At 40.9% G+C, this 16,664-nt stretch overlaps 1 protein-coding gene across 1 annotated transcript; it reads right to left on the reverse strand.

The window, feature by feature from the left end:
* Positions 1-6,105: 6,105 nt before the first annotated feature.
* Positions 6,106-8,107, reverse strand: LOC126354170 (tudor domain-containing protein 5-like). The gene has a single exon (XM_050003606.1). It carries the CDS (start codon positions 8,045-8,047, stop codon positions 6,797-6,799), a length of 1,251 nt encoding a protein of 416 aa, XP_049859563.1. The 5' UTR covers positions 8,048-8,107; the 3' UTR covers positions 6,106-6,796.
* Between the last annotated feature and the right edge of the window lie 8,557 nt (positions 8,108-16,664).

Here is a 16,664-nt window from a genome sequence, read left to right on the forward strand (position 1 = left end):
TTCACGAAAAAAGTGTCAAACCAAAGATAAAAGTGGGTGCCAGTTTTCTTATAACATTACCGCCAAAGACAAAGGTCCAAAAAATAGTTTCACCAAACATTTAATGCTCTTGAGTATCAGATTCAGAATATAGAGCAAATTCACATTATTACAGGCGATAATTTTATAACCGGGCGAATCCTTGTCTGGCGCTGTGTATAGAAACTTCTAGAAATTAAAATACTTTACCAGTGGTACTTTTACTTCTCTTTCTTTCTAGTAGTTTGGGGGTCTTAGCCCGATTCTCAAGCAATCAGTCCTGCGATCAGCCAAGCCGTCAGGCTGGAATTCGAAGCCGTCCACCGTCACTGCTCATACTTCGAAGCTACAGTACGTGTTGAGCTATGGCCAGTTAAGGGGAGGTAGAACGCCGTATCCCGATAATGTTAAATTTAGTGACTCGTCTTTCCTGTATTTCAGGAACCACTGTAGCCATTGACAAACTTTCATAGGGCATTAAACTGTGAGTCTACTGAACTACAATAGCATTTCAGCCACTGCTTTCAGAAATACAATTTTTTAACTACACTGTTAAAATGTGTGTACTTTTTGTACTGTATCCTAAATAATTTTAAATATACGTAACATTATGTTCTTTTGGTTCAGTAAACTCAGGATATGTGAGTTAATACTCCCTGAAAATTTGAATACTCTACTAGAAGTGGCTTCTGAGATTTGGGGGAAAATGCAATAGAAAAAGTAAATATTCAGGAACGGCTTCTAAAGCTTCAAAGGACTAACTCAGTATATGCTTATTTTTTATTTTCAGTTGCTCAGAAGCACGCTACACCATACTATATGTTATCCTCTTGATCCTTTTCCAGGTTTTTTCTTCTTACTGGACTCATTGGTGGCCAACTGTACTGCATACTCTGCTTTATCAATCTGAACCTTGTCCATCCGTTCAAGTTCTCTGATGCAGCATGCTCCAGGATTAATTCCCATATGCTTTAGCACCTTCACCGGGCCTGGGTTCGATTCCCGGCTGGGTCGGTGATTTTCTCCGCTCAGGGATTGGGTGTTGTCTTCATTTCATCCCCATCCGGCGCGCAGGTCGCCCAATGTGGCGTCGAATGTAGTAAGACCTGCACCAAGGCGGCCGGACCTGCCCCGTAAGGGGCCTCCCGGCCAATGACGGCAAACTCTCATTTCCATACCCCACCAATGTTGCCATCATTGAAACCAATAACAGTATCACTTACTCCCATTTTAGTGTCTTCATTCCAACAAAAACATTTTTTGGTAAGCGAGTCTTAACGACTCATTGGGATTTTGAGTCTGAAAATACAGACACTTCATTTATTCAGGATTTGCCAGGTCTGTAAAGAGGTTTCATGATATCCACGACTGCTTCTGGGATGGAATGTTTATGACTGAACTGTGAGTACCGGGCATTGCGGTAATTGCACCATGAATCAGGTCCAGGAAGGCATAGCTGGTGTAATGGTTTTTCATTAGTTGACAGTCTGAAAGAAGGTAGCCCATACTAATTGCTTCACTTTCAACAAGTCCTCATTTCTAATGGCTATTCCATAATACTGCTGTAGTTCGATCGTTTTGTCTGTCAGCCTGCCTCTTATGGTTTTACCATCAAAAAGTTTGTCTCTCCAACTTTGTTTCAGCTCCCTCAACCTGGTGCCCACCCTCTTTTGGACATGCCCAAACACGTGATTTAACCTTTACAACAGCTATCCACAGCCTTCTGTATATAAAATTATCGATTTTATTAGATATTGATGTTAATACAAGTAAAGATTTTAACATTTTCAATCTGTGTAAATTATATTTAAAAATTTAAATACTTCCCATGTGAGTTTGTAAATATATATCTTTTTATTCAGAAATTTGCAAATTATGAGATAAAAATTCGAAAAAACTGACTCCCTTGAGCTTCCAGATGCAAGCCTGACGTCTTGGCTGTTGGAAGGAATTTATTGCTTGACAACAGGGATACATCGAAACTACTAGCAAGAAAGGTTTATGCATACTAGAAAAGTGGATGTATGTATGTCCCACATCTCCTAAACCACTGGATCGGCTTCAACCGGACTAGATACACGTATAATTTACTGTCTGGAAAGAACCACTGTGATGGTAAGAACTACCTACCTCTCCAAAGGGTGTGAGCTATATTTATCCAGGATTTGAGAACAACAGTAACAACATTCAGTGACAAACTTTACACCACATCATCACCCCCCCCCCCCCCCCCAGATGTTGAAATAAAAATGTCAATTTTTTTTGCTAATCATGCAGTAAAACTATCGTTATGTAGCATTACCTTTCAATTTATTGCTGCTGTACTGCCAACTGTATTTGCAACACATTGTGCACACACTATTCGCATACACCACTGAATGTACTTCTTGCAAAAGTGTCACTGTGTGTGTGTGTGTGTGTGTGTGTGTGTGAGTGAGTGAGTGAGTGAGTGAGTGAGTGAGTGAGTGAGAGAGAGAGAGAGAGAGAGAGAGAGAGAGAGAGAGAGAGAGAGAGAGAGAGAGAGAGAGAGTGAGAGAGTGAGAGAGAGAGAACCTCAACATTGAGTGCGTGGAAACTCGACTGCAGAAAGAAATTCGGTGGAGATCCAGATGATATATGCGTAAATATGTTTGAAATGTATTTGATATGTGTGACGTGTGCGTACGTGGCTGAAGTTACAGGCAGAAAGCTCCTCCTTAAGCTTCTTCATCCATTTCCAGCAAACTTAGTGTACACGCTACTATCTGGAAAGAAATACTTTGGGGTAAGAACCCGCAACCTCCTGTTGAGCTGGGGGTGATGAAGTGGACACAGGGAGGGTGCGGCGGGGCGGGGTCGGTCGTCTGTGTAGTTGACGCTACCGTTCAGTCCACCTACCTCGATGGAATTCTTACCGATGTCCCCTCTGTGGTAGCGGCAGCGTTGATGAAACCACTACCTAATACTTACCACACACAGGCCGCGTAACTAAGTGAAAGTCAATTCCTGAAAGTTCATGATTAAAAAATCGGACGTTCGGGATATTCAGTCTACTTACAGAAAAGCGTTTAAAATTAGATTAACTCTACTTTTTATTCATATTCAAACACGAAATGGTTATCAAGTCCGTATTTAATATGGTGAAATGTTATCATTGGAAGTTCACTGTACGTATAACAAATGTTCACTTGAAAAGCAGCCAGAATTTTAGCAAGTCGGACCCGACTAATTTTCACGTTCTACCAGTCAGACCCACTACTATTCGCGAGTTAAACATTCGGTAGTTTCAGTGGTCTCCTTCGTAAGAGGTGCTCGCCAAAATATTCCGTACAGAGCACGAAATAAGCCACGTGCAATTGTTACTACGACCAGGAAGTTCACACGCTAATATCTCGCAAACTATTTAACTTAGAAACACCAAACTTATATTAAAATGTTCGTAACTCCAGTCGCTCCAATCAAGATATGTTCTAACCGAAATTAGTTCACTAATTCCTCATCGTACATAGTACTTTAAGGAGTGACCTGACGTGTTATACGGAGATCGGCTAGCAATTGATTCGAGGTACTCCTACGCAAACAGTATCCAGTGTACTTCACTCTGATCAACAAAGATAAAATGAAGTCTTTTGTAATATTAAAGATTATCTAGGCCTCCAAGGCCGGATGTGCAACGCATTCTATTTTGATGTGCCATGTCTAACGTCGGCCAGGTTTTCAGAACAGTCTAGAGTGTGACACCCACTGCGTCCACTAACCTCCTGATACTCATTTGAATTTCGGAGCCCGCTCTCTTATTCCTTGAGTTTCATATTCTCTCCGCGTTTTCCTGGTCTCGTGAATGAGAAAGCATAAACTGATAACTCTGCTACACACAAGAGAACTCGACAGGTTACAGGTATATTAGGCTGTTTTGATAGATCTGACGAATTTCTGTGAAAAATGGAACATTTTTGTTGTGCCTTCATGGTTGGGAAGTTTGATTATTCAAAGGATCGTATAAGGAATAACAATGAACTGTACGCTGTTCATTATTCATTTGGAGAGTTCGATTGTCGCACACATCAAAACACATGAATGACGTTCACGCGTACTCTGAACCACCACTGAAGACCATTTGCTTTTGGGCTGAATAAACGTGGTCAGACTAGCACTGAAAACTAAGCGCACTATTGAGGTCGCCACAAAGGAAACCAGTGACAAAACCCATATGTTAATGCAAGCCCGTTTAATAAAAAAATTGTGAGAATGCGGAGCCTATAGGCGTATCAACAACGAGTCCGTTTGAGTGCATAATATCCTGCACACAGGACTAGCTACGAGGAAGCAACGTTGTGGTGGGTGCAGCGATTGCTCACAGTCGACCAAAAGTGCACCCGGCCCAAATCAACACAATGTAAAGCGATGTTCAATCTGCAAGACTTTTTGCACCGATTTGTGACTGCTGACGAATCATGCAATCATCATCGTACACCACAGTCAAAACGGCAGCAAAGCAATGGACAAATGCCGGTGAAAGTGCGCGGAAGAAGGTAAAGAACATTTTGACAGCTGGTAAGGTGACGGCCGTACTTTCTGAGATTCTTGCAGAACGGTAATAGGACCCTATCATGCTTTCGCTGTTTAATCGCTTGCAACATGCGTTGTCTGAAAAGGGTCGAGGTGGTTGTGCAAAAAAAAAAAAAAAAAAAAAAAAAAAAAAAAAAAAAAAAAAAAAAAAAAAAAAAAAAAAGTGATAATGGAAAAAGTGCGACAAGTGGGCTTTGAATCGATTCCTCATCCACCCTGTTCACCAGACTTAGCCCGAAGTAACATTCCCGTTTCTTAACTTTAAACTTTGGCTTTCTGGGAAGAAATTTTCATCAGAGTATTTTTTGCATAGTTAAACAGACTATTTTTCTGATGGGATGAAGAAGCTGGAAGACAGCTGAACCAAATGTATATATCCGGAAGAACCATCAGTTTAAAATTGGACTTCAGAGGTAACGAACTAAAATATTTAACGTAAATTTTAGCCTCTGAATACCACCCCTCCCCCCCCCCAAAAAAAACCATCCAAGAAAGATATTGAAGCTGCTACTGTATGGCTGCACTTCCTTCGACGCGGTTAGCAATACCCATAGCACGGCGCCTAACAAATCTATCTATAGGAGCATGCCCCAGGCACTGAGCTACAAGAATAAATGACAAATGTCATTTGTACTGACAACTTGTAGCCCATAAAAATGCTTACAGTGAACGCTAGTTATTTCAGTAAAAGATATGAATTAGCTACAAAAATAAATATAAAAATATAAAACTGATCATACCATAAATTATCTATTCTTCGACTTAATAAACTAGGATGCAAATTCTTACATCTGCAGCAATCCCCTCCCCTCACTATGTACTTTCACCTTTCACATTACACACACACACACACACACACACACACACAACCTAGTGAAACAGTAAACATGTGAGATTTCTTAATTGCCTAACTTTGTTCATTTATTTGAATAGAAAACATTCGTGAGAAGGCAAATATTTCTCCTTCCATATTTTACTAAGGTAACTCAGGTTTCAACATGATACACAAAAGCAGCCTTATTAGAACCACTCTCCGCCATCTTGCCACAGATTTTTTCGTGTTTGTGCTTACATGTAATTGATTTAAAGATTTAATTTCAGCAGTAGTAAATATTGGGGTAAAATGCGTATGCTTTGTCTTTTGGCGCTATGAACAAGGCATCTGTTCCTCAGCGTTATGGAATTAGAATGACGTCCAACTTTAAAGATTTTGACTATCAACATGAACATATAATTACCAAAGCATCTGGATGGGGGAGGGGATGTCCTTGTCATTAGTCTTCAAAAACCAACTTTAAAGTATTAGATCACAGCGGTAAAAGTAAGGATTTTTCAGTGTTTAGGTTGGGTTGAAAGGTGACAGTTGGCGAAGCGGTATCTAACCAAGGTTTTAGTTAATATTTTTGTATCAGATCGAGTGAAGAGATCCTGAAGCATGCAGAACATGTCAAAAGAGGTGTTATATACATATAACTGAGTCTGTAAGTGAAGTGGTCTTCATGGTTGTCTAATAATTCATAAAACTTAGTCTCATTTAATCGGTAAAAAATGTAAATGTACCCTACGCTGAGGTACATATGATTATTCTTAGGGTATTTTAGCTACGCATCGAGCAGAAAATCAGCTTACAATAGTTATTTACATTTATCAAATTACTGCACTAAATATGAGCAAAAGTCAGGTTTTACGTAACACGTTATTTCATACACTGATAAGTCTTACAAAAATTTCGTCAATGGAGTACGAACTGTCCACTAACAAAAATTTAACCGGTTCTTAAAATTTACTTTATTAATAGATACACTTTTTATGGCTGCTAGCAAATCATCGAAAATGTTTGTTCCTTAACATAAACACTTATGAAAATTATACTGATTCTGGTAGCGACTTGGCTTTGTGTGCACCATCAGCAGGACACAACTTGTTACTAGGCGCGAAGGAAATAGGACCGTAAACAAAGACACAGCGTTTTGGTAAGGTATCTAATTAGATTCATTACACGACTTACAGAATATTTCATAGGTTATTATGAAACTGAGAATCGTTAGATGCGAACAATAGTTTAACATGAGGCGTAGTTTTCTTTGATACAATGGAAGTTTATCAGAAGTTTTTGCATTACAAGAAATTAGGTTATATTTTTCCTACAGAAGCAGGCACGGACACACAGAACCGAAGACGGTTGAACCGTAACGACTCATTCTGGCGAAGAGAAATACCTCCCGGCACGCTATAATCTGGACGAAACGAAAGTACTCACGGCCTGCGTTAGTGAATCGTCGACGTCCAGCAACTTTAGCACCTCCGTCGCGTTGGGCAACGGCAGAAGGCGAACAGCGGCCGCGCCGGGTCTGAAGTCTTTCAACCCAGCGATACTGCGCCCCTGCAGCGACTGTACAAACCTCTTCACCTCTCTCTTGTCTAGTGTCCAGAGGGGCAACTGCGCGGACTTCGTCGCCAGCACAGTCAGCGCAACGTGTTCGTGCAACCCCACGAACGCGAAAACAAAGTCTGAGAAGAGGAAGTACAGTTTGCTGTTGACCACCACTAATACCAGCTTCTTCCCTGCAACAGTCACGTACCCGCAGGTGACGTCTGACCTCTCGGCGATGCTATTGCCGCTATAAAATGGATCTTGCGAGTTTGTTGAGTCTTCTTGTAAAGGACTCGGCGCTGCAACCTGCCTATATGAAGTGTCTGCGTCGTCTTTAACGCTTACCATTGGGCTGCAGCCTTGTTCGTCTTGCTCATCCTGAGAGAGAGCCTTCACACTGTTCGTACTTAAACACTCCATTCGTGCCAGTCCACAAAGAATCAGCAAGTCCGCTATGCTTCTGTCGCTATCGTCCAGTAACGCAACTGACAAGGTGTACGTCCGTCTGAACAGTCTCTCCACTCGGGCACGGAGTTTTTTACCACTTACTTCCTTTCGGAAGTATTCGCACACGTCACTTGGCCATTCGTCGGCGACGGCCGGCTTTACGCCAGGAATAAACGCACGGAAACATTGTATAGGAACTACCGCAAAACTGTTGTGCATAAACCGTAAAGTGTTGTTAGTTACGAAAACGGTTCCTCCGAAGTCGATGAAGAAAACTCCCACCAAATTACTGTGCACCACTTCGAGAATCTTCGCCCTGAGCCACTTCCTCGCGTACAGGCAGATGCAGAACTGTCCCGGATTTATAGCGGATGAAGGCATGTAGTAATTTTCGTGTTGCGCTTCGTAAAATTCCTCAATTCCCCTGTAAAGGGCATCTAGTCTTTCTGAAAACCAAGGTCCCACTAAATTTATCCAAAATTTTGCTGGGGAATTCACATTTCTAACAATTACAGGAAGAACACTGCCCACTGTTACGGCCTCTGGGAACTCGAGATGTGGAACGCTGTCCCCTGTGAGGACGTCGCTGGGACACTCCACTCGCTCGTAGCGTGAGAAAACCACACTCCCTGATTCCTGCGACGATTTTAGTGGTTTCATCTTAAACCGGACTGTGCAGCTACTTCCAACTGCTGTCTACACGTTCGCCTATGTTGAAGTGCAAACGGCATCCCCTTTCGTAGCAAATCAAAGATAGTGAAACCCACGAGCAAAGAAGTTCAACTAGATATTTTCGTCGCCCAGTAGTGCGTACAAAAACAAACACTGCCGTTTATTCATTCATTTACTTTTTTGTCTATTTTTATTAGACACACTTTTATCTAACGAAATAAGTCGAGTGTAATGATTAAAGATATTTAAAACTCACGAAGTCTTTAAAGGCGCATTGTACGTAAGTTATGCATTTTACCGACAAAATCAAAAGAAATCTAGCTATGTTTTATAATTCGGTAATTTTATTTAGGAAAGTGTAGGTAACCAGTTCCAACTTTTTAACAGCGGCGTATCGGTAGTGAGTAACAAAATGTTTCCTGACGCTTAAAAACTACGCTAATCGGACTAGAGAGAAGTTTTTAAAGCACGTACAGGTTAAACTTGTAAATGAAGGTTGCTCTTTGTTTATTTCGGTCACGCGCGCCGACTTCAAGCGTTTAGTTTCCCAGATGTGAAGCAGTAAGATCCTACACTTTTCCTCGAGCTCAGGCTCGTGCAACTAATTACGAAATAACTGAAATGGCACAAAAGTGACACAATAACTAAAGGGTAAACAAAAAGAGACTTAACGTATGAATATTAAGAAAAAACTCTTAATTCCACTGTATAGAGCTAGAATGTATGCATTAAGTAGTTGCGCAAATAATGAGTGCCCTAGGAGAAAGTCCCCAGCAGTCACTGGTTGTAGACAACTGCAAATAACTAATTAACAAATACTCTATTAAGTATGTGATGTTATCATACCAGACCATCATCAAACATCAGATGTAGCAGAGCGCACGTGAATGTGTCGGTTACAGCTCGCCCAAGTATCAGCAAAATTTACATGCTACATGACAGGATTAAAAATCGAATTGGTAAAATCCACGTTATTAATATAGGCCACAAGGCTACTGCCAACATGTGGTATCTGGTATATTTCTTACATTATGGCATAGTACACATTATATATTATGTAGATTATCACTATACCCGTGTATAATACTGCTCCAAAGCCCTGATTACTTTGAAAATGTTTAAATTTTGTTGAAAGTCGCTAGGTGCTTTCATTGTCAAACACTGGATGAGGGATACTGAGTTATTTGCGCTCCGTTTTAAGCAAAAGCCATTTTTTCACACATCACAATATTTATGACGTCATAGCTATTAAACTACGTGTCACACAGTGATATAATTTTGCAGGTACATTCAGTGGTACATGTGGATACTATCTACAAACCGTGTGGCACGTAGAGTTAACAATACAAAAGTTATAAATTAAAACGTCACTCCTGATGCTGAAGATTTATTGCGTGAAGACCGAAAATGCAGTAAGCGATAAACTTTATTCCTTTCAATATTTTGTGGGGGATGTCACCTAGAAAAAGTTTCGTACAGATTTGAAATTATGTGTAAAGTTTGGTGGAACTCACTAAGTGACCTCATGCTCAAGTACTTGATGAATATAGTCTGGATAATTTGCGCGTCGTGAGCTATGCAGCCTCGAGACGTATTCACAGTTTCTGACAGTAATGCCGGGTGCTTACAATTACAGTGCGAAGGCTCACAGAGGTCTAGTCTGGGTTGAATTTATCGCACGACAGCGGAAATTAGTAGATATTCTAATGCGTTAATGCAGAACCGATTTACGCCGGAAAAAAACTGTTCCAACTTTGGACACTAGTTGCAAATCTGGCGCTTTGAATGCAAGAAAAATGTATAGAAATCTAACCATATGTAATGGATTAGGAAAGGGACGTTTGCAGAAAAGGTCAAACAAGTGAGAAAAGCACAATGTTGTTTTAGTATCAACCACTGCTTACACAATTTATTCAATATGGGCACCAGAGACGTCAAGAAGGTATTAGATGACGCCAGAATTGCGCCTGGTGGCCAAAACTGGAACTAGCTCTACCAAGTTTCGCTGCCATACGAAAGTTACTACCCACACTGGACATCCGTGAGTAGTCGTACTGTAATTATAACTACCCGGTAGTGGTTTTCCTGTGTTAGACCTTTAACATAAGCTTACACCTTTTGACGAATAGATTATGACAGAATTTTAAATTTTTAAATTCGGTGAATAATTATTTGAAATATTGAAAACCAAATTTTTTTTTGCCGCTGGAATCAGTTAGATAGGCTCCTGCAACTTGTACGGTGTGACCGTGCAGCAGTTTAGTCGTTTAGTAAAATAAATTAGACGATTAGTTGTTTTAGTGTTGTTAATGTAAAAAAAACTCTGTTTTACTGAGTAATGACATACGCTGCGTTAGTATCATATGACGCTTTTCAAGTTCTAAAATATCTTCATTCTGTTACACGTCCGTTATGGCTTCCGTAGAATGTGCCGAATGATACTGTTGACTCGCTTTAATGGCAAAACTAAAATTGCGAGAAGCATCTGTATAATCAAGTGTAAATATAATTTTTTTTCTAGAGCAGAAACAGAAATAATTACTTTCATTGCGAACCCACAGTACATTAGTTAAAATGGACTACGTTATCATTGATGTCTCTGTTCTGTTTAACTATTATTTCGTAAGTACTTCTAGTTATTATCATTTTGATACAGTCCTCGGTTACTGTAATTTAATTGTTACCAAGTAGGCTAATGGTAACATTATAACGCGCTGGTTAGCACTGAATATATGAAAATACTGCTTTCTTGCATTCTTTCGTGTGCAATTTGGGCTGTGAAGCCACTTTCAATTTATAACCCACTAATGCACATACTTTTGGTGCAGTCCAAACATTTACCATCATTGCGAGACTTGATGAACGCTACGACTATACTCCAAGAATGTTCGTTTGGTGAATTAGACTACAAAGAAGATACTGGAGAGTAAAGAATATAAAAAAGCGATATTTTAACCCAACCAATGACAGCCAGTGCCGCTGTACACAGTAACGCAACAATTTTTTTCCAGCATGGTAAAAATATTTTACCGCTTTTTTGTGCATAATCACATAAGAAATGTTTCAACTAAACCTACTACACAATTTGGTTATTCGTCTTGTTAAAGTGTTTCATTAAAATAAAATTCTTTGTATTGGATGGTTTATGATCAAAGGACGTTCAGCAGTATTTGGTGAAGTTTTACAAATAGACTGTTCTTTCGTTTTCAAGAAATGGAGAGGGCGGAATGTTTACGCTTGACCTCACACACCAAACACTGAGGTCATAGGGGCGCCAACATTGATCAAAGATGGCAAGTCTTTGCGTATATGTGTACTGTCTGTGTACTAATCGGCCGACATTCCCGACTGGAAATGGTAGTCGATGGAATTTAAATCTGTTTTCTTCGACGATGACGGGCAACGTTTCCTTGAAGCAGCAGATAGATTGCGAAAATGTCTGTAGAACAATTTTCAACTAATAATTATATGCTGTAGTTCTTATAATAAGCGTTCCAGCTTTAAACTGGTAACCGATCATAACTCAAAATTGCAAATAACGAACTCACGATAAGAATCTGATTATTATACATGACCGAGCGAGGTGGCGCAGTGGTTAGACACTGGACTCGCATTCCGGAGGACGACGGTTCAATCCCGCGTCCGCCCATCCTGATTTAGGTTTACCGTGATTTCCCTAAATCACTCCAGGCAAATGCCGGGATGGTTCTTCTGAAAGGGCACGGCCGACTTCCTTCCCCATCCTTCCCTAATCCGATGAGACCGATGACCACGCTGTCTGGTATCCTTCCCCAAACCAACCAACCAACTATTATACATGTGACTGGGTACATCTTAGTAAATAATTACTTATCCTCATCAATGTGAAATCTCGCCCTCATGCACGTACACTTGATTCACTAATATGTGTTGAAAAATACCATCGCCTGCTAATTTGTTTTCTTTAAATGTTAGACCACATATTATTTCGTGCGAAATTGAAATGGAAGTGTGTAAAGAATTTTGAATTTGAAAGGATAAATGAATGCTATGTGAATACATTAACACTATAAGCAACTTAAGCGCATAATAAAACTTTTTCTTTTTAATTACTATGCTTTCGTAAAATTTGTCCGATCGTTCGAATAATTCAGGAAAGAAAGAATATTTCTTGAGAAACACAATTTTCATTTACATGAGTTAGTCGTCATCTCAGTTCAAACTGCAATGCAGGTCTTTTTGAAGAATTCATTCTGTGACAACCGACCAATGCTTTCGAAACGAACTGTGACCAACGGAGATGCACGTTGACAACAAAGTCGGAAACACAATGACCGAAACTTTTGTGGTTAGATAACATTTTGACCAGACGTAAGACTTTATGACTGTAGTAGAGTGAGATCTACATCTGCATAGATCCTCTGCAAATCACACTTAAGTGCGTGGCACGGGGTTCATCGAACCACCTTCCTAATATTTATCTGTTATTCCAACCTCGAATTGCGCGCGGATAAAACGAACACCTAGATCTGATTTCCCTTATTATATTATAATGGTCGTTTCTCCCGATATAGGTCAGCGTCAACAAAAAAATTCAGCACTCGGGGTTGACTGAAATTTCGTGAGAAAATTCAGCTTCAACGAAACGCGCCTTTGTGTTGATGATGTTCACCTCAAATCCTGTATCATGTCAGTGACCCTCCTCCCCTATTTCTAGATAATACACAACGAGCTGCACTTCTTTGAACATTCTCGATGTACTCCGTTAATCCCATTTGGTGAGGATCTCACACCACGCTGAAGTAGATCAAAAGATGATGAACAAGAGTAGTGTAGGCAGTCTCTTTAATAGATCTGTTGCGTCTTCTAAGTCTTCTGCCAATAAAACGCAGTCTTGGGTTCGCCTTCCCAACATGTGTTCTTTCCAGTTTAAGTTATGATTCGTAATTATAAGTTCCGGGTATTTAATGGAATTTATAGCCTTTAGATTACACTGATTTATCGTGTAACCGAAGTTTAACGGACTCGTTTTAGCACTCATGGTGGATAACCTCACACTTTTCATTATTTGGGGTCAATTCCCAATTTCCGCTCCATACAGATATTTTTTCTAAATCGTTTTGCAATTAGTTTTGGTCTTCTGATGACTTTATTAGTCAATAAACGACAGCGTCATCTGCAAACAACTTAAGACAGCTGCTCAGAATATCTCCTAAATCGTTTATACACACACATCAAAAAGTTTTGCATCACCCCGTTTCCCAGAACACCTGAACATAGACACTGGATATTGTATCACAGATACAGTACCTTTGACTGTTCAGACATGTCACTAAACCCGCCCAAAGATGTAAACAACCATGCGTGAGCAGCGACTATTAGACGGAGAGGGTCCGACAGCCGATCAGTTCCAGTCATTCCACCAGGAAGGAGGTACACGGCTTGTGTTGTCTGTAATTCAACCATGCCTAGGAAGGGCTCTCAAAAAGGGAAATGTCCGGGCGTCTCGGAGTGAACCAAAACGATGTTGTTCGGACATGAAGAAGATGTAGGCAGGAACTGTTGATGACATGCCTCGTTCAGGCGGCCCAAGAGCTACTACACAAGTGGATGACCGCTACCTACGGAATGTGGCTCGGGGGAACCCTGACAGCAACGCCATCATGTTGAATAATGCTTTTCGTGCGGCCGCAGAACGTCGTGTTACGACTCAAACTGTGCACAGTAGGCTGCATGATGCGTAACTTCACTCCCGACGTCCATGGCGAGGTCCATCTTTGCAACCACGACACCATGCAACGCAGTACAGGTGGGCCCAACATCATGCCGAATGGACCGCTCAAGATTGGCATCATGGTCTCTTGAACGGTGAGTGTCGCATATGCCTTCAAAAAGACAATCGTCGGAGACGTGTCTGTAGGCAACCCGGTCAGGCTGAACGCCTTAGACACACTGTCCAGCGAGTGCAGCAAGGTGAACGTTCCCTGCTGTTTCGGGGTGTCATTATGTGGGGCCGATATACGCCGCTGGTGGTCATGGAAGGCGCCGTAACGGCTGTACGATACGTGAATGCCATCTTCCGACCGATAGTGAAAAAGTATCGACGACGTATTTGCGAGGCACTCGTTTTCATAGACGACAATTCGCGCCCCCATCATGCACATCTTGGGAATGACTTCCTTCAGGATAACATCATCATTCGACTATAGTGGTCAGCATGATCTCCAAACATGAACCCTATCGAACATGCCTGGGATAGATCGAAAAGGGCTGTTTATAGACGTGTGACCCACCAACCACTATGAGGGATCTACGCCGAATCGCCGTTGAGGAGTGGGACAATCTGGACCAACAGTGCCTTGATAAACTTGTGGATAGTAGCCACGACGAATACAGGAATACATCAGTGCAAGAGGACGCGCTACTGGGTATTACAGGTAACGGTGTGTACAGCTATCTGGGCCACCACCTGTGAAGGTCTCGCTGTATGCTGGTACAACATGCAATGTGTTGTTTTCATGAGCAATAAAAAGGACGGAATGATGTTTATGTTGGTCTCTATTCCAATTTTCTGTACAGGTTCCGGAAAACTCGGTACCGAGGTGATGCAAAACTTTTTTGATGTGTGTAGGTAAGAAACAGCAGAGGGTCCATAACTTCTAAATCCGTGTTGACTGTATGTCAATAGATCGTTTTCTTCGAGGTAATTCATAATGTTCGAACACAATATATGTTCCAAAATCCTACTGCATATCGATGTTAATGATATAAATAATTTAGTGGATTACTTCTGCTGCCTATCTTGAATATTGGTGTGACATGTGCAACTTTCCAGTCTTTGGGTACGGATCGTTCGTCGAGCGAACGGTTGTATGTGATTGTTAAGTATGGAGCTAATGCAACATCATACTGTGAAAGGAACCTTCCTGGTATACAGTCTGGACTGGAAGACTTGCTTTCATTAAGTGATTTAAGATGCTTCACTACTCCGAGAATATCCACGTCTAAGTTACTCATGTCGGCAGCTGTTCTTGATTTGAATTCTGGAATATTTACTGCGTCTTCTTTTGTAAAGGCATTTCGGAAGGCTGTGTTTATTAACTCTGCTTTAGCATTTTCTGCCATGTTTCGAGACAAAGTTTCATCGTGGAAATTATTATAAACATCTCGCACTGATATCCGCGCTAAATTTAGAGCTACTGTAAAAGATTGTCAATTTGGAGATTTTGCGTTAGTTTAAATCTGACGCGCTTTTTTCGTTGTTTCTGCAACAGTGTTTTGACTCATTTTGTGTACCAAGGGGTATCAGGTCTGTCGGTTGTTAATTTATTCAGTATAAATCTCTCAGTTGCTGTCGATACTATTTCATTGGACTCGAGCAACATCTGATCTACACCTACCGGTATACTGTCCATTTGGAAGGAGTGGAGATTGTCTTTCAGGAAGGCGTCGATTTAATTTTTATCTGCTTTTTTGAATAGATATATTCTTCGTTTATTTTCGGAGGATCTGGGAGTTACGGGATTCAGTCAAGTATCTTTTCACAGCCGTTTACTATTCGAATTGGCTCTGAACTAACTGCTCGAAATAATTCTCTCCAGAATTCCCCATTTAAGTTCAGGGGACATTTCCGCAATACTCGCCTGTTGATGGAACCTACCGGTAACAAATCAAGCAGCACTTCTCTGAATTGCTTCGATGTATTCCTTTAATTCGACCTCGTGGGAATTCCAAACACTCGAGAAGCACTCAAGAATGGATTCTATCTGCAGTCTCCTTTGTAGATGAGCTACACTTTCCTAAAACTCTCTCAATAAAACGAAGTTGACCATCAGCCTCCTTTTTTGCTGCCGTGGAGTGTTCGTTCCACTTCATATCGCATTGTAGCGTTCCACGCAGATATTTAATCGATGTGATCGTGTCAGCAGCACACCACTAATACTGTATTGTAAGGTTGTTTCACCCACTCATTTGAATTAACTTGCCTTTTCTACATTTAGAACTTAGTGCCATTCAGCACACCAACTAGAAATTCTGTCTAAGTCGTCTTGTACCCTCCTGAACGAAGACACTCTCTTGTAGACTAGAGCCCTCAGCCGACAGTGGCAGATTGCTCACCCTGTCCGTCATGTATACGTATCAAAAGAGTGGCCGTGTCACACTTCCCTGGAGCCCTCCTCACGATACTACTGTCCCTGATGAACATTCGCGTCCAGTACAACGTACTGGGTTCTGTTACTTTAAGGAGTCTTCGAGCTACTCACATCAGTCAGACAACAGCAGCCGGCAGAGACACGAGCAGCAACAGGGAAGTAACCGATTTTGCGACATTTTACGGGTTCCTAACCAAGAGCCAATTGTGTAGTTTCATCTGCGTTTTATGGTAGTTTAGTTTCTTAAATTTCTGCGTGTAAATTTAATATTTAATCGACACAGTTCTCCCGTTTGCGTTCATGTCGGAAAGTAAACCGATTTCGTGATTTATTGCAAGTTCATTATCAGGAGTGAGTTCTTTAGTCTCACCTGCTTTGGTAGTTTAATTTTTGAATCTCTACCGATAATCTAATTTATTAGACACAGTTTTTACAATTTCGTCGGTGTCTACAGTAGAGTTACTTAGTGTGTA

This window comes from Schistocerca gregaria, chromosome 3 (genome assembly GCF_023897955.1).
Source record: "Schistocerca gregaria isolate iqSchGreg1 chromosome 3, iqSchGreg1.2, whole genome shotgun sequence".
In the NCBI taxonomy this organism is placed as follows: domain Eukaryota; kingdom Metazoa; phylum Arthropoda; class Insecta; order Orthoptera; family Acrididae; genus Schistocerca; species Schistocerca gregaria.

Bases quoted from the DNA above. Each gene is read 5' to 3' on its own strand.
- LOC126354170 (XM_050003606.1), bottom strand. From the start codon at position 8,047: ATGAAACCACTAAAATCGTCGCAGGAATCAGGGAGTGTGGTTTTCTCA.